The sequence below is a fragment of the Micropterus salmoides genome, unplaced genomic scaffold (assembly GCF_014851395.1).
Source record: "Micropterus salmoides isolate LMB-PRFRI ecotype aquatic unplaced genomic scaffold, ASM1485139v1 Ms_hic_scaffold_10, whole genome shotgun sequence".
In the NCBI taxonomy this organism is placed as follows: Eukaryota; Metazoa; Chordata; class Actinopteri; order Centrarchiformes; family Centrarchidae; genus Micropterus; species Micropterus salmoides.
The window spans coordinates 2,158,805-2,182,913 of NW_024040041.1; the positions used below are offsets into that span (position 1 = coordinate 2,158,805).

The 24,109-nt window shown below is 42.2% G+C and overlaps 1 protein-coding gene across 10 annotated transcripts in view; it reads right to left on the reverse strand.

Moving 5' to 3' along the window:
- si:dkeyp-72e1.9 (syntaxin-binding protein 4) overlaps positions 1 to 24,109 on the reverse strand; it is a 112,221-nt gene that overhangs the window by 78,405 nt on the left and 9,707 nt on the right. The window contains exon 1 of one of the 10 annotated variants that reach the window (XM_038739294.1): positions 2,102 to 2,420. The exons of the other annotated variants lie outside the window; for them this stretch is intronic. Coding sequence (XP_038595222.1) covers positions 2,102 to 2,148 — 47 coding nt within the window. The 5' untranslated portion in view covers positions 2,149 to 2,420. Of the gene's footprint in view, positions 1 to 2,101; positions 2,421 to 24,109 lie in introns of those variants that run through there. 10 annotated transcript variants of the gene reach the window in all.

Below are 24,109 nucleotides of genomic sequence, written 5' to 3' on the forward strand. Positions count from 1 at the left end.
TATACTAAGGATATGTCCGCTCCACAAACAGAATGTGGTCAGCCAGCATGTGCTGTGCGTCCTGCATGTTGGCCTGCGGTGGAATGTAAACACCGACCAGAATGGGTTAGGGTTAGAACAGAAGATGAATAAAAGTCTCCACTGTGTGTGAAATCCATGCTGGCGGACAGGATCCAGCTTATTTCCCTCTCCTCCTGTATTTTACTGCATTGACGAGAGCACCTTTGATTGGTTATTAATATGGTTGTTTTTAGTTTCTTATTCATCATCATGTAAATGACAAAAGCTAATTCATACTTGAAAATGAATTTACAAAGCTGCCAAAATGAAGAAACCACTGTTCTGTGGAGGCTCATACATTCGTCAGCAGTGGATGGGCACAGGCTAATCTACATTTTCTGCAACTGCCCATTTTCTCTTGTTAGGTTTTTGAAAGCACGATTCTTTTCCACCAAAGGGGGCGAGGTCCTGGTGCTTGATAACGTGATGCCAGTCTGGGTTATCCAAGGGTGTAGAATTAGAAATGTCCAGCAACTACTGAATTGAAAGCAATACATTTGATGAAAGCATAAACAGTCAGAATTTTGTCAAAATACTTGGTACAGAAATGGTTAACAGCTAGCCGCAAATTAGCGACAGAATAACATGAACCAAAAGGCTGAATTGTAGTCTGTCAACTGTCTGAGTATTATAAAGTTCAACCTTAATTTAAAGTATTTTGTGCCGATATTGCTTTACACATTTGGTGGTTCTTGCATTAAATAATGCAATTAAAGGCACTATCAATGATCTGAAATCCACAAAACTTTATAGACATGGGAGTACTACGTAAAACGCCATGGGGATAGAAAACCAAAGATTCATTGTCAATGCTATTTGACATGCATTTCATTTACAGTATGTATGCATTAATTTCTTGTTAACCAAAACTTATAAACGAATAAGAGGGAGAACTGTAAGAAAGAAATAATAGTGATCTGAGATTTGCAGAATAAACTCATAACAGAACAGGTTACTTTGAGTCATATGTGCATGTGTTAGTATTTATGGGGATGACTAAATCATGGCTACATGTGTGGGGTGATATTAAACGAGAAAAATTAATCTACAGGTGAATACATATCTGAAAGCAATACAGAATGTCTGAGAGCCTTACTGCATTATATTCCATCATAGTTTTAGATATGGAGTTGTCACATGTGTCCTTTTACATACATCTCTGCCATAAATTAATGCAGAAAAGGCAGAAACTGGTGCAGAAAAAAAAAAATCACCAGAATGCAGAAAATGAAGGGGAGGACCCACCAGAAAAATGTACCCCCTCCAATGTTTTAAAGGTAACAATGGAACCTACTAATAGATGACTGACACAATAGGCGGCAAGAGAAGTCCTAAAAGGATCATTAGACCATATCTGCATCTGGTCAACAGGAGATGCTCAAAGGAAGCTTGCCGTCAACCTGAGTTCATCCATCTTTACAACCTTCCTCTGTAGGCTACAAGTAGCCTAGTGTATCACAGTAGGCTATATCGTTACACTAACTTTTATGAAATAACGTTATAGTACATTAAAAGTAGCATAGCTTACATTTTAGGCCACAGAATGCCCATTATTGCAAAGGCAAACCAAATACAACGTGACGCGCGCGAGCGGCATAGGACAGATGGAGATCTCCTGTTCTGTAAATGGTTACCAAACAACAGGGGAAAAACACGCTGCCGAGAATAAGCGGGTGCTTCTACCTAAACCTACGTGTTGAACAGAACGTGTTCCTCTTCACACCCACGGGGAACACATTTCGACACTAACCTCCGTTTCACACAGCATTAAACGCAGCCCCGCACGTTTACAGGTTTCCCGAATGACGGAGATACAATAACTGTTACAAGCGCGAGCGCCGCACGAGCGCCTCTCCAATTGAATTCGTTGTTAGGTTATTTGTTTCCACATAACCTATAGTTACTGCTGTATTTCACGTGGTCTTCTAGAAAAAGAAGCCGGAAACATTAGTACAACAGCCACCCAACACTTGACAAAGTAGACATTCCACAGAGCGCACCCCAAACACACCCTCACCGGCGCCCCCCGTTCGCTTTTTACCTGCTAATGATGACTGCTCCTTTATACATGACTGAAAAGGTTGGCATTTTGACTTGAAGCCCGCTTCTCTGGTAGGACGGACGGTCGGTCGGAGCTTCCCCAGCCCTTCAGCCGTCAGCCGTCAACCACATGATGGACCGTCTACACGGGCAGCCTCTAATTCCAGTTAACCAGCCTGTCCGCTCCAAACATCTCCACCTTCACCACAGATTTAATCTCTTACATAACTAAAGTCGCCAAAAAATAAAAAAAACCCACAAGGGCACAGAACGCACTGTGGCTGGAAATGATTTTGGCGAGTCTCACCGCTCACACATTTTCAGAGCCTACCTGTCTATCTTCCTCTGATGGACTACAGCGAGAATGTATGTGATGCATAGAACGAGAGCTTAAGTTGCATGAGGAGGAAAGGGTATCCTCAGCAAAGCCTGTCCATTTTAAAAGATAACTGCTGCATTTCCCATAGTTACAGTAAGTTTGTGGAATACTTCACCAGCTTGCAAAACTATAACTAGGTGGGGTTACTGGACACTGTGGTGAGCATCTTTGTAAATATTTAATATCCAGACTTTATTTAGCATCCAGTAGAGATAACATTATACATCTTTCCCACACATGTGTAAAATATTTCCTCTGCCATGCCACTACACTGACTGTCAAAGTCAGAGAGAATTCAAACACAGCAGGAGGGGCTTTAATGCCTTTAAACACATTAATGCACAAGTGCCCTGCTCTCCATTTAGAAACAGCAATTTAATCCTCAGTTGACATCCATTACTTAGCATTAGTCATTTGTCATTCAAGCCTCTGAGCATCTGTGTTCTATTGCTGCCCATCCAGGCTACAACTAAAAATTAGTTTTCATTGTCAGTCAATCCATAGATTATTTTTGATAAATACATTAAAAGTTTATTTGATTTATTTTCTCAAATCACCATGGTTGTAAGTGGTGGTCTTGCAATCCTATGATTCATAGTGGTTTCTTCAAGTTGCTGGAGTTATAATCTCACAAAATAATTACTACCAGTGGTTTCTTGGGATTGGGACCCCCGGGGGGGTCATGAGGTTATTAACAGTATATGAAAGCAGAAAGAAAAAAAAATGGATCCGTCACCTTGAGCAAGACGCTGAACCCCGATGGGCAGGCCAGCACGTTGCACGGCAGCTCCATCACCGTAGGTGTGTGAGTGTGCGTCTCAATGAGTGAGTGGCAAAAAGTGCTATAAAAGTACAGTCTATTTACCATTACCATAGGCATGGTAAAGCAAGCTCTGGGCAAATGGCGGGGAAAACCCAACACATGCCAACACAGACACCCCCTTACAAAACTGTTAAATCCAGTTTTATGTCAATATCAGGTTTGTTTCCTTCCCACTATATTTTTAGGTAGCGTTGCTCTTCTGCCTGTAAGAAGTGCCTAAATGTTAAGAATTTAATCAGTCTGGGTTTCTGTAGAGTAAGTGTTTTATGATGGTCTGAATGCTGTTTCAGAAGCTTTTCCAAAAAGAGGAACAAATGCTTATTCATCAGTCTAATACAATAACTTCTGCACACAAGTGTGAACACACTGAAAAATAAAGAATTTCAAAGTTTCTCAATATTGAAATATCAGCCACTGGCAACTTTAATGCAAATACAATATCAGACTGAGCCTACCTACACCACCTCTGGATGCATGTGTAGGTCCATGCAGACTAAACATTAACGCTGTACAAACACGAGTAACCAATATTTCTACTACCAAGCTAAATACACTTGAAAATTTCCAAGACTACCACACCAGCTCAGCATAGCCTCATAATCCCTGGCATGCAGGCATAAGAAATATGCCAGTAAATATGGTTTAATTTACTATGAAACTGTTGAAAACATACCTGGCAAAACCTAGAGGCACTTTCAACCTTTGGAACATGTCTGGTTTTGTGGAAAAGCCTGGATATCTGAGTCTTGTTGTTAACATTGGCTCTGCATATTCCCTGTCATGATGCACTGCAGCTGCCAAGCAGAGACAGTATGAAGAATGCTGTTTGATGAGGAGATGATAAGCTTATGGCAACAGGATAATACACACAAATCCATATGTCACAAAGCTGTGCTAAATATAGGCCTTTATAAGAGGGCTACTCAATTACTCCAGTCAGCATAGACTATACTACATTTCTCCAAATTACACACACACACACACACACACACACACACACACACTATAGCCTACAATTTCATATTTTACACTTATTTTTAGAAATACAACACTTTTAAATCATATTTAATTCATGCCTTTACAACTCCATTAACTGACTGAATTGGTGTCTTTTGGCCACTTGGGTGCAGTAGAACAACCTTTAAAGTCAACATTTTGGAGTTTTGGAAAACACACATCCAGTAGACATGGAGCAACATTAGCATTCATCGGCTGCTGGAAACCAAAACAATGAGCTAAAAGAAGCAAAAAAAACTCCGTAGACAGTCTGAGTTTCAGAGCAGAGCTGCGTGACAACGCTGCCACAAATCACGTGAGTCGCAAGCTCGCAACTGTGTAGGCATATCTCCGCGAAGTGGGTGTTGTAAACTCAGCTCTGAAAAAAATAGTCTGCAATAGGAGTGCAAATGTAATGTAATTTAATAAAGTTTCGCCCTTTTGAACCTCAATTTTCAGAGTTTCAAACCTTTTTTTCACACATTCACACACCAGTTTTCTGATCACCATTTACAAGGTTTCAAACCTGGAAAACAAACTAATACACTGGGAGAACACTGACAAATTTGAAACTCTGAAATCGTAATAGTTTTCGATCTTGCAAAACTTATTTTTGTAAGATTTTGAGTTTTCAAACACTTAGTTTCAACCTTTCAGAACTTTATTTTCAGTTTTGAATCAAGGCAGGATAATCCTATAGAGCTGAGGGGAACTGCAGAGTTGTTTACAGTTCTCTGTGGGTTCACTGATTGTCACTTCTCAAGTGAAATTAAATGACAAACTGTATTTACAGTAACAGTAACGCTGATGAATTTGTTTTAGCACTCTTTCCACCTACACACCAAGGATTCCTCTAGAGCCTCGGCAAGGTTTCTGATGTTTACCCAGCTGTTGAGATTAGAAGAAGCTGGAGGCTGTCCAGCCTCTTACCAAACACAGCAGTCTTTTACTGACTCCAGACGCAGGCTTAGGGAGCACAGATGCAAGCTTGGCTTCCATTGAACTGCTATGGTAGCCAACGCATCGTCACAGCTGTGATCTCATATGGTAATGATGTCCTGTTGGACCCCATACTGTACATGACAAAAATGTCCCTGCATGTACCCCAACAGTCATCTAATGTTCGGCTTTTTCATATTTCATATTTCTATTGAGCCTATTTAAAGAGGTGGTATTCTGCTTTTTGGCTTTTCCCCTCTCCTTTGTTGAGTTATATTTGTGCATGTAACAGGTTTGCTGGGTGAAAAAGCCCAAAGTCCAGCCCAAAGGGAGTTCCCATCTCCCACAGAAAGCCCTGCTCTGAACTGCTAGAAAACAGCTCGTTTGTAGTCCAGCCCTTCACTTCCTTTAGTTGTGATGTCACAATGAAAACGCGTCATAAAGCTTGCCAAGCGGCTAGCGGGGTCAGGCACGCCCTCAAACCAAGCTAGTCTGAGCGGAGGCCCTTTGGCTCGACTCGCCTTTGTTTGGTTTTCCATTGTAGAAATGTTGCACCTGTACCTGCTTCCAGGTACTTTTTTTCGTATCACCTCACCCCCGTCCAGGTTCCAAGCGAGCTGAGGGAAACTAAAATGTAACGTGAAAACATGACAGACTGCTGATTGGTCAGAGAGAATATTCACTATTCACTGCATCATCATTGCTGCACCAGACAGAGGCCAGCAACAGAAAATTTTATATTTTACAGTTTTTGTCTAGAATTTCATCACTAAATCCACTTCTGAGAAGTTTTGAGGTGAGAAATCAGCTGTGTAGATTTCCAATATTGACAGTTTTACGAGAAGTGACGGCGGAACAAAAATGTGCTTGAATATTTTCGGAGTTGAGGAGCTCCGCAAGAGGCTGCGGGGGAAGCCTGCGCCAACCCGCGGGAGGAGCGTTTGAGGCCGGCCAGCCGCCCGCTCACAGAGCCCTCTGCTCACACAGACCGCTGCAGCAACAACGGCAGAGGAAAACACAGCTGGAAGGTTTTCATACCGCTTATCTGTCTTTACATTCTGAGGAAGGTTGAAACGTTTTAACCGTAGATATATTTTAAGAGCTGTTGTGTGTGTCGCATTGAACATTATGTCGCGGCAGTTGGGTGTGCCGTCGCTATGACGACAAGCTACGTAGATTTTGTACAAGTAAGATGCATCACTCTGTAGCTCAAGCGCAGAGCGTACAACACACAGGGTGAAAAGAGGAGCTGCAGCAATGTGCAGTATGAGAAAAATATGGTGATTTTTGAACATTAAACCATGTAAACCTGTTCTGGTACAACCCCTAATTAAGATTTTGAACCTGAAAATTAGCATAATACCACCTCTTTTGTTATTATCACATCAGTGACATGGAAATTTGATTCATTTTAAGATTTGCTACTATTGTCATTCTAATGAGCTTCATCAGGATGATTGAATAAAATATAGATTTATTGATTAGACATGTTTTTGATATTTATTTTGGATAAATTGGTATGTTAATTGAGTAATAGGCTTTTTTTCCCTTTAGAATAAACAAAGTTAGTCGTTAGATTAATCGACTAATCAACAAAATAATCGTTAGATTAAATGACTTGAAAAATAATCGATATGTACAGCTGTACAGCCCTAGTATACAGTATACCTTGTTCTTCCAGATCCTGGTGGGTAAATCTTGGAGACGGCCATGCCTATCTACTCCAGTTAGTTCGGCTTCATTAATTACAGTAATTAGTTCCTTTGTCTGTGGCCAGTTCAGTTCGTGAATTGTTTTGTATTGGACACAAAGTATAATTTAAGCTTTACCTCTAAAGTACACAGTATACTATGATGTACTATGAGTCATAATCAAAGTGTAAGTCCTAAATTTTATGTTTCGAGTCTTAATCAAGTTAGTTAGTCAGAGTTAGCCAAAAGGCTGTTTTTCATCAGAAGTCCCTGGTCACCATGTTTCATAACGGCATTTTTAATCTTTAGGCTTGGGGAGGATACCAAATCCCAGAGAAAAGCAAAATCCAAGAAGAGATCTCATAGTTGTTTCTTTCATTTCTCCAAGACACAAATGAGCTACTTTTAATACTAAGGCTTTTTCTCCTACTTCTTAAATTCAACTCAGGAGAAACAACCACATATCATTATTAAATGTCTTACTCTGATCATAACAAGAGATCTCTAGATGATTTTAAATATGTGTAAGTCTCCTGAATGTGGATCATAGAAAAAGCTCCAAGATATGTCTCAGATTAGTCTTAGTGACCCCACTTAGGGATGGAAAATTCTTTACTTGTGTAAATGCTGAGGTACTTGCACTTTTAGGGGGCTATATCTTATTACTGTTTATCTGATCCCTGTAGTTTAGTTACTGAGAAGAAGAAAAAGAAATTTTTGTCACTGAAAATAATGCATATTTAGAGATTTACTTACGTACATTCACTATGGAATACTTAAATACCTGTACTTGAGGAGAATTTTGAGGAATTTTATGGTAAATATGGTATGTCTTCTTTTCTCAAGTAAAGGAACATTGTATTATACATAAAGACAATAAATACTTCTATGTGCAGTTGGATGGTTCAGTGGTAGAGTTGTTGACCTTAGAACAGAAGGTTGTGTGCTCAAATTCAGCTTAGGGTATCTCTTTTTCTTCTCCTAATGACAAAAAATGAGCCAGAGCAAGGTATCTCCCTCAAGTCTCAATTATGACTCCTGATGCAAAATGCTCTGTCTCACCTAATTCTCCTAGTGAATTTTAGGAGCAACATATGAGAAACAGGTCCGACAACATTGAAACTAAAATGTGGCTGAAATGAGAATCACAGTTTTGTCTCCTGAGCTGTAGAAAAGCAACCATTGAGTAGTGATGTGCGGATCATATAAGTATCAATATTTCTGATACGTTTCCTGCTCTAGGATCGATACTCATATAAAATGATCGATATCTAAACTGAGTGTGTAAGTATCTTACTGTCACCAGGATGGTCTAATTATACTCTGTTGATAGGAACTACTTTTCCTTCCGCCTGTCAAAGTCACGCTTGCGGCTCTGTGACGGAGCTTCTTTGAAGTGAGCGGCTGCAGTCCTTTACATTTCCCGCAATTGAATACTGACTCTGGCTGACTGTAAAATCACTTCTGGCTGTATTTTAGCTGTGAAGGTAATAATGTTGCTCTGTGTGATGTGTGTGCAAAGACAGCAAAATACTTCGGCAACACCGCAAACTTCACTAAACATCTGAGATTAAGTCTGTCACAACAATAGGATGATGTTATGGCAGTTCTGCAGCTATTATTTTGACTTGGTAATGCTACAGCCTACTCCTTATTTCTCTCATAAATACAGAAACAGGAGGGAGAGGTCACATTAAACTAGAGGTTAAACATGTTAAAAGTATCTGTATCGGCAAATTCAAGCCTGGGTATTACTTGGTATTGGATCGTATAGGAATTAAGTGGTATCGCACATCACTACCATTGAGCAATAAAAATTTCCCCTGGGATCATCCCAAGTCAAAAGGCTTAAAGGCCAAGTGAAGTCGTGAGTCATTGTTGTTAAAGTCGGTAAAGTTGAGTTGTGTTTTTTCATTTTGTCAAGTCAAGCCTAAAGTCCTCAGATTCATGACTCCGAAAACAACTACAACAGAAATATGCAGACACATTCTTTTCATTACATTTATAATCATGCATACAACTGGGTCTGTTTCACAAATCATCATTGTAAACGTGTGTGCAGGAGCATATTGTTATGCCATCAATCACCCGGTTGTCTATCAATGTCTGCCACCTAACCACTCATTAGACCTGTCACTTAAAAAACAGCAAAGCACCAGTGCAGGTTTTCCAACAGCGGCAGAAAAGTGGTAATATGGGTGAGCATTACACATGGCAGCTGTAATATCAAAATTATCACTACTAAAAGTGCAGTGGGCCATTCTAATCCAATCCTTTTTGCCAAATTAGTGAATATCTCCTCACGGTCCACTGGCTGTCTGAAATAAACCTGGTGTTTGTACTCAGCCCTGGCTCTGTACGTGGGAAACAATCAAAGTGGCCACACAACACTTTTCCAGCAGTGCCAGCCATGATTTGTGTGTCAGTAATGTTAAATGCCTTGTCCACGGACCATCAGCTTATTTTCTAGTTCACCAAGACGTGCTGTTGTTGTGATGTTAGCTGTAGCAGCAGAAGAGCTGTGAGTACCAATGTCTGGAGCTGCTGTGCTGCTCTGGACCATCTCATCCTCTCTGCATGTTAGCTTCATGTTAGCTTCATGTTAGCTTCACAGCAGCAACTATAGCGATAGTGCTAACCCACAACTTAGCTAACGTTGCCTTGTTGTTGAACACTCTATGTCATAGTATTTATATTTGATTTCTCCAGAATTAGATACTTCTCATTTAAACGTCAGAAAGTTGATCAATGATTAATGAAAATTAAATGATAACACAAAGAAAATCCTGGAAGTCATTTAAAGATAGTTTTCCCGCAGCGGTAATCTGGGGAACACTTAATAGATAAATACATTTATTGCATATAGTCTAAACCTGCACTTACTGCTCTCTCAATGGAACAAAAACATTCATGGTTTAATGTCAAGATTATTCACAAGTTGTATTTCTGAGAAAATCAGGGAAGATTTGCACTTGTAAACATGGCAGTTTGTGGTTCCTTTCATCATCCTGACAGCCTTTCAGAGGGACGTGACTCTCTCACTCAGGACCTTAAGCCTTTCATTTATCAGCAGCTTCTTTTCTCTGCTATCCATATTTAAATAGTTTGCTTTGTTTACATGTTTTCAAATGGCAATCCGCTGTTTGGGTTAAGCTACCTAAATTCAAATGAAGTCAATGAGCATTTGATTTGGGTTACTTGTGTTTACTTTGATCAACCACTGGATACATAACCTGTGAAATCCTGCATTTTTTAAAAATCTAATACCTACAGAAGCTTAGCAGTCCTTCAAAGCATCTTTGTGAGTTGCTATAAACCTGAACCAAAACAGCTGAAGGCTGCAGGGTGTTGCCATCTATTCATAGACTTCACTGTCAAGGTTGAGCATTTACCTTTCTGGTAATGTTATTTGCGGTGCAAGAGTCTTAAACTATTTTTATTCCAGATGTACACAATAAGGGATTATTCTTAATTTATTTCTTGTTTATTAAGCATCACCTTTGTTTTGTGTCACAATCTAATAACTGGTTATTTAACGGTGCATTCACTTACTTTTCGCAATACAGCAAGATAAAAACACATATTTATCACCTCAGGTTTTCCACCAGTGCATTGCAACCAGCCTGGCCAAAGCATCTGAAAATTTAAAAAATAAATATTTTTAGGACAATAGTTTTAAACCACAGGCTACTTACATTGGAGGGGCTCCGTTGGAAACATAAACATAATGGTAGGAAAGCACACCAGTGACATCTGTTGGTTGAAATGTGAACACACTATAGGAAACCAGCAGGTCTGAGATCAGTGTTCTTGCATCACTGTGTGTAGTAGAGTTACGTTCAACACTTGACGTTATACAACTATCACAAGCTAACATTACTAGCAACCTAAGCTAGATAGCCAGTCAGTAGCACTGACACTTCATTTGTGACTTTTCGGGATGACGTCAAGGAGGAAAGGTAAAAGCCAAAAAGGTTTTCAGATGGACAAATACTGGAGGTGACTGTGATGAGGAAGAGACTGGCTCCACTGAGTCAACAACATTAGCCCAGCCTTAGGTGGACAAAAGGCAGCCGGCAAGCACCTCAACCTAGGTAGCGCCATGAAAACAGCAGAGTATTGATAACGTTAACATTACTTTTGTGTGGAATCCCAAATGGATGGTTGACCCAAAATAAAGCAGATGATTTCATTAGCTTATGTCCTCTCCTTCATGAGCACTGATCTGAAAAGAGACTGCATAGTTTAATGCAACATGGTAGCAATACTACTTTGCTTGCTTTCCCCTACCCAGACTGTTTTTTGACTCCAGTGCTCACAGAGAGGACACAATTATTAGAAAATGGAATGCACCAAGTACAAGGCCTTAAAGGGATCAGTTTGGATCTCTTGGCTAATCTAGCACAGTAGCCTATCAGGGACGGAAGTTTAGTGTTGAGCGCAAAACCTTTTATTGCACTTGTTTTGGATATTATTTATCTTAATGTAATTTCTTTTGTTGAAAACACAGCATTCCAAGACTGTACACTGTGAGATTATTAGCAAGATTGTGCTATAGTTAATTTTTCTAAATGTGGGTTGAATAAATAACTGACTTAAGGGCCTGTGTCCAACACCATCTGCTCTTCTGAAAACACCTAGCTGGGAGTGTTAGGGTGCGCTTTGGAGGCAAAGCATTTTTTTTTGCCCAATAAAATCTGTTTAATAGTTTTTTTAAATTTTCAAATCTGCAATTCAGTCTGTGATTTTGTTGTCATATAATATACAGGGCCCTACCTTAATATTGCCATCAGTCTGTCACTGGCCCACACCAGGCCCCTGTCAAAAAAGACACTTGGCAGCCGACCCCCGTCAAAAGATACTCGCCCCTGGGCATACCACTTTCCCAGGGGAAGGCCTACACCTTATGTTGTTATGGAAAATATGTTAGCAAGCAGTTGCTTAGTTACACCCAGCAGACACAGTGGAATTAGCATTCATTTGAAGTTCTCACTCTCCTTTTACCTCCTGTTTGGTCTCCACCAAAAATATCTGTCTGCTAAATTCTCCATTCACTATGTATGCAGAATGAAAAGTACAGAGCCTGAGAGGGGGGTCCAATTTGATCCGCCTCTGAGCCGGGAACAGATATTTACCGATATCTCTTTAATACTTTAAGAACATTTTGCAGTTCATACTTTTGTACTAAATATAAGTATTTAGTGTTAAGTAAAAATCTTTAATGTGAGACTTTTACTTCTTACTGAATATTTCAAGCATTTTAACTTAAGTAAAATATATTAGTGCTTCTACCACCACTGGGAAACTCACATGATGGGCTGGCAAATATTAAGCCACTTTAACATCTCTGCTATATGATTTTCATCATGAGCTGAATTTAATGCTGTCATCCTGGCTCTGCTGCAGTACAAGCTCTCCCAGCTGAGCATGCCTGCCTCCACCTGCAGGTAGATCACAGACTTACTACACCAACAGCTGCACCTCTGGTCACCAGTCTGTCAAGCTCCTGAAGTTTGCAGATGACACCACCCTTTTTGGGCTCATCTCTGGTGGGGATGAGTCCACAGATGGGAGATTGACCATTTGGTGACCTGGTGCAGCCAGAACCACCTGGAGCTCAAAGCTCTTAAGACAGTGGAGATGGTTGTGGATTTCAGAAAAAGCCCAGCTCCAACCTCCCCCTTCACCCTGTGTGACTCCGCAGTTGACACTGGAGCCCTTCCGCTTCATGGGCACCATCATCACCCCAGACCTCAAGCATACAATGCATAACATAAAATGGCAAACACTGCTAAAAAGACGAAAGTCTACACTATGCAGTAGTATGCGAGATTAGCTGCAGACAGATACACACACACATACTGTACACAACCAAACACATGATCAACCTCCTAACACAGCATCATAGCCTAGAGGGGATCGTTAACAGCTACATGAAAGAAAGGCAATCCCTGTATAGTCCTTTAATGATTACTAGCATTAACATGCACATATGCCCACTCTGCGTCTTTCTCATAAAAGGACTTTTTTCCATATTTTACCACAGTTGTGTGTGTACTGTATGTATGATTTTTATATACAGTCTATGGTATGATTGCATGCACATTACAACTCTGTGCATTAACCCCCCCCCCACCACCACCACCCACACACATTCTCGTCACACAGGGATGAATGCTCTTCTTCTTCTATTTGGCAACCATGGCAACAACCATTTGCCTCAGAATTTTAATCACTAAATCTGCACAGTGGGTCGTTATCAAATTATGGGATTATCCAATCCACACTGACAAAATCAGTCACAGAGAGACCCATGCACGTGCTCACACACACTTCTGTGTGTGTGTGTGTGTGTGTGTGTGTGTGTGTGTGTGTGTGTGTGTGTGTAATAGAGCAATACAAAGAAAAGACTAAAACTAAAGAGATGGGTGATCACTGTCAACGGTTTCCAGTTACAAGGCTGCCCTCTACAGATGAGGAATAGAAGCTGCAGGTTTTGAGAACAGCAGACATTCTAACAGATCAATCTTAGTTCCTGGGAGTACCCCCAGCAGTATAATGATATTAAGGTACCCTATGGAGTTGTCTACTAAACAAACACAGCTGTGTTTCTCATTAAAATGCACTGTATCTGTGTTTGGTGATAGAGGTGGGTATATTGGTGCAAACGGTTGCTCACGGCTCACCCAAGCTGGCACAGTGCAAGTCTATCTCACAGCACAGCAAAGGAAAAAGTGTATTACTTTTACTGTAATTATTTTCTTTATAAAAACAAGATTTGATCTTCTCAAATCTCAATCTCAAAAACAAAGCTCTGTCCAGAGAAATGATTCCCACAGGAACCTTTGCAGTCTCATGACTCAATGCCACTAATGTAAAATTGAATGATAATTTCTCGATTTACAAATGGTCTGTAACAACCAACAGAGCATGGACAATGAAAAAATCACAGAGAAGTCTGACAACCGAAGCTGTCTTAGAAATTTACCACACATACATACATATTATTTATATATATATATATATATATATATATATATATATATACATACACATACACACACACACATATATATGAGCTCATTATATATGAGGTCATTAACTTTATATATATATATATATATATATATATATATATATATATATATATATAATATATGTGTGTGTGTATACATATACACATACACATACTACACATAGCTGACATGGAGTAAATTTAATGACCAGCAGACATGTTAATCCAATGCAAGGGGATCTCACAATCAATGTGCAAGGGGCAACTTTCTCCCACACATGCAGGATGAGCACTAAGCCAGACCATCAGAACAGAACAGGGAAAAGAAAACCACTAAGAACTAATTTCTGAACTCATTACGACACATAAACACAATCCCAGGTTTCTGTTTAAGACTGTGGATCAGCTGGTAAACCCAACCCCTCCTTGTGCCTCAGCTGGAAGTAACGATGACTGTGAATTGTTTTTCTTATTTTACCAATAAGGTGGTGTCAATCAGAGCCTCTATTACCCCCGTGGCCTCTTACTCAGAGGTTCCTCACCAGCAACAAGAGAGTTTTAACCAGTTTTATCCCATCGACTTGTCTGAGCTTTTAAAAACAGTATCACAAATGAGAGTGTCCTCCAGCCCACTTGATGTAATACCTACAAAGTTTTTACTGAAAGTAATAGATTCTTTTGGGCCCCATTTGATCTCTGTTTTCAACAGCTCCCTATCTACTGGTTGTGTCCCTGATTATTTTAAAACGGCTTTCATATTTTCATATTTATGCTGATGACACACAAATATACTTGCCCGTCAGATCCACAGACCCTGGAATGCTGAGTTCACTTAACAACTGCCTTTGTGAAGTTAAAAAATGGATGTCAAATAATTTCCTCCAGCTGAACTCAGACAAAACAGAAATCCTGGTCATTGGGTCCCAGCAGATGACAAATACTGCCATCTGCTGGTTCCCTAGTAAATCACATTAAGCCTGTGGCAAAGAACCTTGGTGTTTGGTTTTATAGTAATTTAAATTTCGAGCAGCACACCACAAAGCTTGTTCAATTATGTTTTTATCAACTTAGAAATATAGCAAAAATTCTATCTATGTTAACTTTTAAGGACACCGAGACGATTTTACACGCCTTCATCTCATCACTACTGGATTATTAACAGCCTTTTCACTTGTTTAACCCAAAAATCTACTGATCGACTCCAGACTGTCCAGAACTCAGCTGCCAGGCTTTTAACCAGAACAAAGAAATATGACCACATTACTCCTATTTTAGCTTCATTACACTGGCCCAGTATGTTTTAGAATTGACTTTAAAATTCTATTGATCACTTTTAAAGCTCTTCATGGCCTCTCGCCTTGTTATATTTCTGAACTTTTAGTCCCATACGCACCAGCACGTACCTTGAGCTCCTCGGGCAGAGGTCTGTTGTCTGTTCCAGAGTCTCGACTGAAAACTAAAGGGGACAGAGCGTTTGCTGTCAGGGCCCCGAGGCTCTGGAACAGCCTGCCTGAGGAAATCAGGTCAGCTGAGTCAGTGAACTCTTTTAAGTCCCTTCTTAAAACATACTTTTATAGGAGAGCCTTTCCCGATCTTATTTGACTTTATTTTATCCCTTTTATTTTATTCTATTTATATTTATCTTAAACGTGTATTTTAGTCTTTTCAATCTTTTCTTATTGTCAGACGCCGCCCTGACCCCGGATAAAGCAATCATGGAAGGCCAGCCACACTGCATGCAGCGTGCCAGCTCTTCACGCGGAGGAGAAATGCATAACACACCCGCGGCTCACCAACAGGTGCCCATCGGACTTTGCTATTTGCTAATCACCGTGCGCACCTCGAAACTGCCGGTTCGGCAAGACGAACTGCCCGCAACATCAGTTCCCCCGGCTTCATATCCACTCGAAATGTAGGCTTCGGTTGTATGAAATAAATAAATAAATAAACAAAAAATAAGGACTTTTCCTCTTTCATTTTAGTTACTTTTAGTTAGTTTTGCAAATCTACAATACAGTTTTAGTTAGTTATCGTTCTTTTGTAAAGCCTCGTTTTTATTTTTATTTCAGTTAACACAATGTTTTTTCACATGTAGTTTTCCTTATTTCGTTCTATTAATTTCAACCAAGTAAAACATCATCAGCCCACTTATGAAAGGACAGCTGACTTGAGCTGAAGTCACCAGCAACACCCACATGGAGTCCAAAAATGCCTGAGGCCTGAGAGCTCCACAAAAAAACGCAAGATGCTCCATCGATGCAACACCTCTGAACAACCCGTTCTCACTCCAAAGTCCTCACATATGGACACTTGGTCAAGACCCCTTGGTGTCACACAACATTGACAGCAAAACCATATATGCAACATTCGGTAAGACAAAATAAAACATTGGTTAATGTTGTGAAACTAATTTATATTTAGACTGCTTTTCTCCCATTGATATTGATCAACTATCTTCAATAATTTCTTCATCTAAACCATTAACCTGCCTTGTAGAGCCATCCCAACTAGGCTGCTTAAAGAAGTTTTCTGATCTCAGTTTGTACATGTAAACGATAATCCTCCATGCACGCCAAAATTAGTTCTACAAGGTTCTGTGCTGGGACCAATCCTGTTCACCTTATATGTATGCTTCCTTTAGGCAATATTATCAGGAAACATGCCATGGCCTTTCATTGTTATGCAGATGATACCCAATTATATCTATCTTCTATCTACGTATTGTATTGTACTGTATGTATGTCCTTTAATATCCACATAAAACTAACTTCAAAGGCCACCTTTTTTCACCTATGTAACATTGCAAAAATCTGCACATCTTGTCTCAAAATGATGCAGAATAACTAGTCCACACATTCTTACTTCTAGGCTGGAAGTAAGGGTTAGCAGTGCGAGGCTATCTCACATTTCCTTATTATTAGACTGTCCAAATAAGTCCCTTAAGACTCTCCAGCTGATCCAGAATGTGGCAGCACATGTACTGACAGGAACCAGGAAAACAGATCGTATTTCTCCTGTTTTAGCTTCTCTGCACTGGCTTCCTGTAAAATCCAGAATAGAATTTAAAATCCCTCTCACCTACAAAGCCTTTATTGGTCAGGTACCAGCTTATCTTAAAGAGCTCATAGCTTACTATCTCACCAGAGCACTGCCCTCCCAGAATGCAGGGTTACTTGTGGTTCCTAGAGTCTTCAAATGGAAAACAGAATGGGAACCTGAGCGTTCAGCTATCAAGCTCCTTCATAAGGCTTATAGTTAGGCTGGCTCAGGTGAGTCCTGAACCATCCCTTAGGCTGCTACAGGCCTAGACTGCCGGGATACTTTTCACAACGCACTCATGCTCCTCTCTCCTCGCCTCCCTCTCCATCTGTATGGATTCTTATACCATTGTCAGGATCCTGGTCTGTGTGTATGTCTGTTCAAACGGTTTCCCTGTTTTATTTTGAAATAGTCTGTGTTTTCTGTGGCATGCTTGGTTTTGGGTTTTGGTCTGCCTGTTGGTCTGTTTTGTCCATGTACATGTCTGTATTTTGGTACAGTCTGTTTTCGGGGGCTCGTCTCTTGTTTGTTCCTGTCCGTTTACTGTTCCATCTGTGAGTGCTCCGATTTGTCTCACTTGTGTGTTCCTTCCTTGCTCGTTAAGCTTTTTTATATATTGCCTGTGTTTCTGTTGAGCCACTGCTGGATCATTGTAGCTTGTTCGTGCTCTGTCTCTTGCCACTTCAGTAAGTGTGTTCGCCAGTTTACTGTGTCTTGCATTTGGGCCCTAATCCCGTTAGCCTCTCGACAATCCTGACAATTAATGCTTGTTACTACGATAATAATGATCCTGGACTAATATCATTCTACAGATGTCTGTTTGAACTTTTGTATTTGATAAAGTTACTTTATTTCCTTCCGTTTCAGTGGTGTAAATGCATGCACACTGGTGCACAGAGCAGTTTTCACAAATGCTGCTTGCTGCCGATATAAAACTATATTAAAACATGCAACAGCAGGGAGAAGCAGTTTTTGGTTTCTTTAGTGATTATTTTTGCTGTGTTGAAAAGACATTACCAGCGGAAACACTGTGCTGCGGTCCAGCCAATCAGACGGCCCTTTTTTCCCCCCTTTCTCGGAGTATGCAGCGTCTTCCCCAGTGCACTGCGTGATTATAGTACAGTGTCAGCACATCATCATCAGGCATGCAAACTGGTCAGGGGTAAAAAAGGTGAGAAGGATACGCAAGCAGAGAAACACACAGAGATGGTGTAAGAGGGGTCTGTTTTTAAGCTTACAGGTTTCTGCCACTGCTCTGAAGAATTAGCTTAGCTAACATTAGCGGTTAATAAAAGTGGGCAAAGTTATAAAATTGGCAACTTATAGTCAGATTATGAAGTCAGAGGCCTCTGGGCACAATGTCTTTTAGGGCCCCCACCCGCCAATCCACACACACACACACACACACGTACACACAATCAAGATTTTGAATTATAGGGTATTACTTGTTGGAAAAACCTCAAGTTAATACAGGACTGATTTATCTGCTGGGCGATATTATCGGCCAATATGAGCTAATTGCATTTAAACTGGTATCTGCGGTTATAGCAGCCGATTAATTGCTATTAAAAATAAAACGTTTAAATTGGTATCTGCGTTTATAGCAGCCGATTAATCATTAACAAAGAAATGGAGAGACAGATCTTTCAATCATGTCATGAGTGTTGCATAGTGTCACGATGAGTTAGTCATTTGTCACGTAAAATACATTACTTATACCGCCTTGGTTAGCGCCCAAGGCTGCTGCAGACGCAGCTCCCTACGCTTTCTCCCCCGGCCTTCTGCCTTGCCAGCTTAGCGTTGCGCTCTCAAGGCGCTGGGGGAGACCTGCTCATGGTCTAACTTCCCCTGTGAAGCCACGGCGGTCTGGGAAGCGCCAGAGACATTTTGGAGGGAATTGTGTGTTCACTGTTCATGTTCTGCCTGCACTTTCTCTATTGAGACAAATGTGTGCCCTAAGAGCATGTTCCCCGGCCCGCTGCTGCCTCAGCTGAGTCAGCAGCCGCCGTTAAACACATTTCCCCCACACTATACGGACCGGCTGAGGCTGGCTTGACATCCTTCATGCAGCCTGACTCCGATGTAACAAGCAGTTCATTTTCCATGTCGCCAACCCCTTAGGGGCTTCATGTGGATCCCCTGGCGACTGGGTGTGCGGACCCACGAGAGCTCCCACACAGCCTCGTGCAGGCCCTCCCACCACACACAGGAGGGCCCTCGAACCTTCCTTAACTGTGTGTGGAAGTCTGTCAGGGGGCGGCCCGCCCCACAAGGCGGTACACGACCGGCCCCACTGTGGCGAGCATCAGCTGGTTCCCTTCGGTAGCTGTGCCTCACCGTCAGATTAATTCATGCATGCTCGCCACGCAGGGAGGTGCTCCTTCTTGCCTGGCGACGCATGAAAGTGCCCATGATCCTTCTTCCACCCACCGGGAGCTGGACCCTCCTGACTGGCGGCTCGACCCCGCCTTTTGGACCTCCCTGCAGTTTTCAACCTTGGCGGTCATCCTGGCTGGCTCCAGAGTGCATGAGCGCATCCTGGTTTCCCTGCCTCCAGTGACTGCTGTTGGGTCAGACGTAGAAACTCCCCTGGAGGGGGAATACCCTCTCTCAGGCAGGAGGCGCGGTCAGGAGTTATCCGCTTCTCGGCCAGCCCCAGTACATCTTGCCGCTGAGCGGCAGCGTCTAGAGCGTTTCGGTCGTCATCATTGCAACTTTCAGGAGTACAGACTGACAGTCACAGGAAACAAAATGAGAACAAGCCATTATGAAAACCTTAACTGGCTTATATGATGACATGTCAAGCTTGGGACTGTTTGCATTGTAATTTCCAGAGTCTAACATACATAAGCTAGCATACTTGTAATTCCAAATTCCACTTGTAGAATGTAACTGATGTTAGTGCTCTGGGACTACTTGTTAAACTTTACAAATGCTACCATTTTCCAGACGATTACAACATAAAATGAGCTCATGGACCAGTGAAGCTGTAGAGGATCTTCAGGCATGCTTGGACTGCACTGACAGGGATGTTTTCAGGACTGCTACCAACAATCTGGATGAGTATACAGAGGCTGTGACATCCTACATCAGCTTCTGTGAGGACAGCCGCATTCACGCACCATGGTGTGTTATAACAATGACAAACCCTGGTTCACAGCTAAGCTCAGACAGCTGAGGTTGGAAAAGGAAGAGGCATTTAGGAGTGGGGACCGAGCCAGGTTTAAGAAGTCAAAGTACAGGTTTAGCAAGGCAGTGCAAGATGCTAAACAGCTGTATGCAGAGAGACTACACCACCAGTTCTCAAGGAATGACTGCTTCTGTCTGGAGAGGACTCAGACAGATCAACAACTACAAAACTAAATCCCCCCACTCCATGAACGACTCACGCCTTGCCAACGGGCCAAACCAGTTTTACTGTTGCTTTGAAAGACAATGGGACAGATCTGACACCATCCCCCGTCACACGACTGATCGGCCCTCTGTCTCCCCATCCACCCTGAAGCACTGTGCTGATCAGCTGTCTCCAGACATTTTTAACATGTCATGCCATGTGCCTGCTTCAAAGCCTCCACTACCCGCACCTGGAGGGAACCCACGCAGACACGGGGAGAACATGCACACAGAAAGGCCGGGGCAACCTTCTTGCTGTGAGGCGACAGTGCTAACCACCGCACCACTGTGCCACCCGCCTTGTGTTGTCCCACCTTAAATCCATCATAGACCCAGTCCTGGACCCCCTGCAGTTTGCCTACAGAGCCAGCAGGTCTGTAGTTGATGCAGTAAACATGGCCCTTCACTACATCCACCTGGACTCCCCAGGAATCTACGCCAGGATTCTGTTTGTGGACTTCAGCTCTGCTTTCAACACCATCATCCCGGCCCTGCTGCAGGACAAGCTCTCCCAGCTGAACATGCCTGACTCCACCGGCAGGTGGATAACAGACTTCCTGACAGACAGGAAACAGCACATGAAGATGGGAAAACATGTCTCTGACTCCAGGATCATTAGCACCGATTCCCCTCAAGGCTGCGTTCTTTCCCCTCTGCTCTTCTCCCTGTATACCAACACCTGCTCCTCCAGTCTGTCAAGCTTCTGAAGTTTGCGGATGACACCACGCTTTATTGGGCTCATCTCTGGTGGGGATGAGTCCGCCTACAGGTGGGAGATTGGCCATCTGGTGACCTGGTGCGGCCATAACAGTCTGGAGCTCAACACTGTGAAGACAGTGGAGATGGTCGTGGACTTCAGGAAGAGCTGCACCCTCCCCCATCATCCTGAGTGACTCCCCCATCGCTTGAGCATTGATCATTGAGTCCATCCTCACCTCCTCCGTCACCATCTGGTACGCTGCTGCCACTGCCAGGGACAAGGGCAGGCTGCAGCGTATCATTCGCTCTGCACAGAAGGTGATTGGCTGCAATCTTCCTTCTCTTCTGGACCTGTACGCCTCGAGGACTCTGAGGCGAGCAGGAAAGATTTCAGCTGATGCCTCCCATCCCGGCCACAAACTATTATTATTTTTCTTTATTATATATTAATACACTGCTCAAAAAAATAAAGGGAACACTTAAACAACACAATGTAACTCCAAGTCAATCACACTCCTGTGAAATCAAACTGTCCACTTAGGAAGCTGTTGTGCAAAAGGAATATACAACAGGTGGAAATTATAGGCATTTAGCAAGACACCCCCAATAAAGGAGTGGTTCTGCAGGTGGTGACCACAGACCACTTCTCAGTTCCTGTGCTTCCTGGCTGATGTTTTGGTCACTTTTGATTGCTGGCGGTGCTTTCACTCTTTTCACCACACAAGTGGCTCGGGTAGTGCAGCTCATCCAGGATGGCACATCAGCGTAGTGTCCAGAGCATGGAGGCGCTACCAGGAGACAGGCCAGTAAATCAGGAGACGTGGAGGAGGCCGTAGGAGGGCAACAACCCAGCAGCAGGACCGCTACCTCCGCCTTTGTGCAAGGAGGAGCAGGAGGTGCACTGCTAGAGCCCTGCAAAATGACCTCCAGCAGGCCACAAATGTGCATGTGTCTGCTCAAACGGTCAGAAACAGACTCCATGAGGGGGGTATGAGGGCCCAACGTCCACAGGGAGGGGTTGACAGAGTCTGGAGACGCCGTGGAGAACGTTCTGCTGCCTGCAACATCCTCCAGCATGACCGGTTTGGCGGTGGGTCAGTAATTGTGTGGGGTGGCATTTCTTTGGGGGGCCTCACAGCCCTCCATGTGCCTGAAGAGGTAGCCTGACTGCCATTAGGTACCGAGATGAGATCCTCAGACCCCTTGTGAGACCATATGCTGGTGCGGTTGGCCCTGGGTTCCTCCTAATGCAAGACAATGCTAGACCTCATGTGGCTGGAGTGTGTGAGCAGTTCCTGCAAGAGGAAGGCATTGATGCTATGGACTGACCCGCCCGTTCCCCAGACCTGAATCCAATTGAGCACATCTGGGACATCATGTCTCGCTCCATCCACCAACGCCACGTTGCACCACAGACTGTCCAGGAGTTGGCGGATGCTTCAGTCCAAGTCTGGGAGGAGATCCCTCAGGAGACCATCCGCCACCTCATCAGGAGCATGCCCAGGCGTTGTAGGGAGGTCATACAGGCACATGGAGGCCACACACACTACTGAGCCTCAGTTTGACTTGTTTTAAGGACATTACATCAAAGTTGGATCGGCCTGTAGTGTGGTTTTCCACTTTTGATTTTGAGTGTGACTCCAAATCCAGACCTCCATGGGTTGATAAATTAGTTTTCCATTGATAACTTTTGTGTGATTTTGTTGTCAGCACATTCAACTATGTAAAGAAAGGAGTATTTAATGAGATTATTTCATTCATTTAGATCTAGGAGGTGTTATTTTAGTGTTTTTTTGTGTCTTTATTTTTTTGAGCAGTGTATATTTCTACATCTATTTATGTCAGCTGTATGTCTGTCTGTAGCACCTTAACACCACAGCAAATTCCTTGTATGTGTAAAACACTACTTGGCAATAAAGCTCCTTCTGATTCTGTTTCTCCTCTGCCAAAGTGCCAACTTAACGTTAGCTCCTGATGGTTCCTATTTTCTTTATGCTAAAATAAAATTAGCAAGGCTAATACTTTTGTATTTGTTTTGGAACACAAGACTAATTCATGGCTAACGGTGTAGCCATTTAACCTAGCTAAAATGTACCTACAATATGATGTAGTTAAACAGAACGCTTGTTACAGTAGCCTAATTAAGTGTCTTGAGAAGTGGGCAAAGTAGAGCTCGCTGTAAACAACAGAAGCTGAGATGAATTGACCTTGTGACTGTTGTGAAATCAATTTATGAAAGTCACAGCCACGCCCTGTATTTTAATTGACCAAACAGCCGTTGCAATTGCTGTAAAGAGCAAAAACCACATCCAGTTTTACTAGCTAACCACCCCTCCACACACAAGTCATAAGGGTGAGTTTTTCCATATATCCTCATGTCAACTCTAAATCCACATTTTAAAGCTCATAAATAAACATTTCTTCCTGGGGAGGCTTGCCCCTCTAGGGGATTTGCATCTTTTCACCTTTTCACCCCTGATGAGTCTGCCTCCCTGAACTTGGTGCCTGTAATCTCCACAGTCTAAAAAAAGGCTATGCTGTTCAGATATCTCTGTCCTGCCGTTGTTATAGCCAATATTTGGTCTCTGTAGGCTATACTGTAAACTGTTTTTAACAATTACACACCCACTATAAGTTCCTCTAGGAATATTATAAGATGTTACAAAACTTGGGTTGTAGCTTGTGTTGGGTGTAATAATGATGTAGACATCATTCAGTAAATATTCTGTGATCTTGAAAATCAAACACTATTATACCTTCTGTCGGAAAGTGTGGAAGATAAAAAAAGATTTAAAGAATATCAAAGACTTCTCCCTCTTCTGAAATGTTAATTACAACAAGTTTATTTTTGTGTTTGCATTTTTCAAGGGTAAAAATGCACCGCTGCTGTGTGGCTAAACAGCTGATTATTGGATTATTTTACCCATGTTTTTCCTGCCTCCCTTCATTTTCCAAGTAGATGTATTTTCTTTTTAAGTTGTGAACATGCTGGCTTTTGAAGTACAAACTTCTAAAGTCAGGAGGGATAAGAGCAT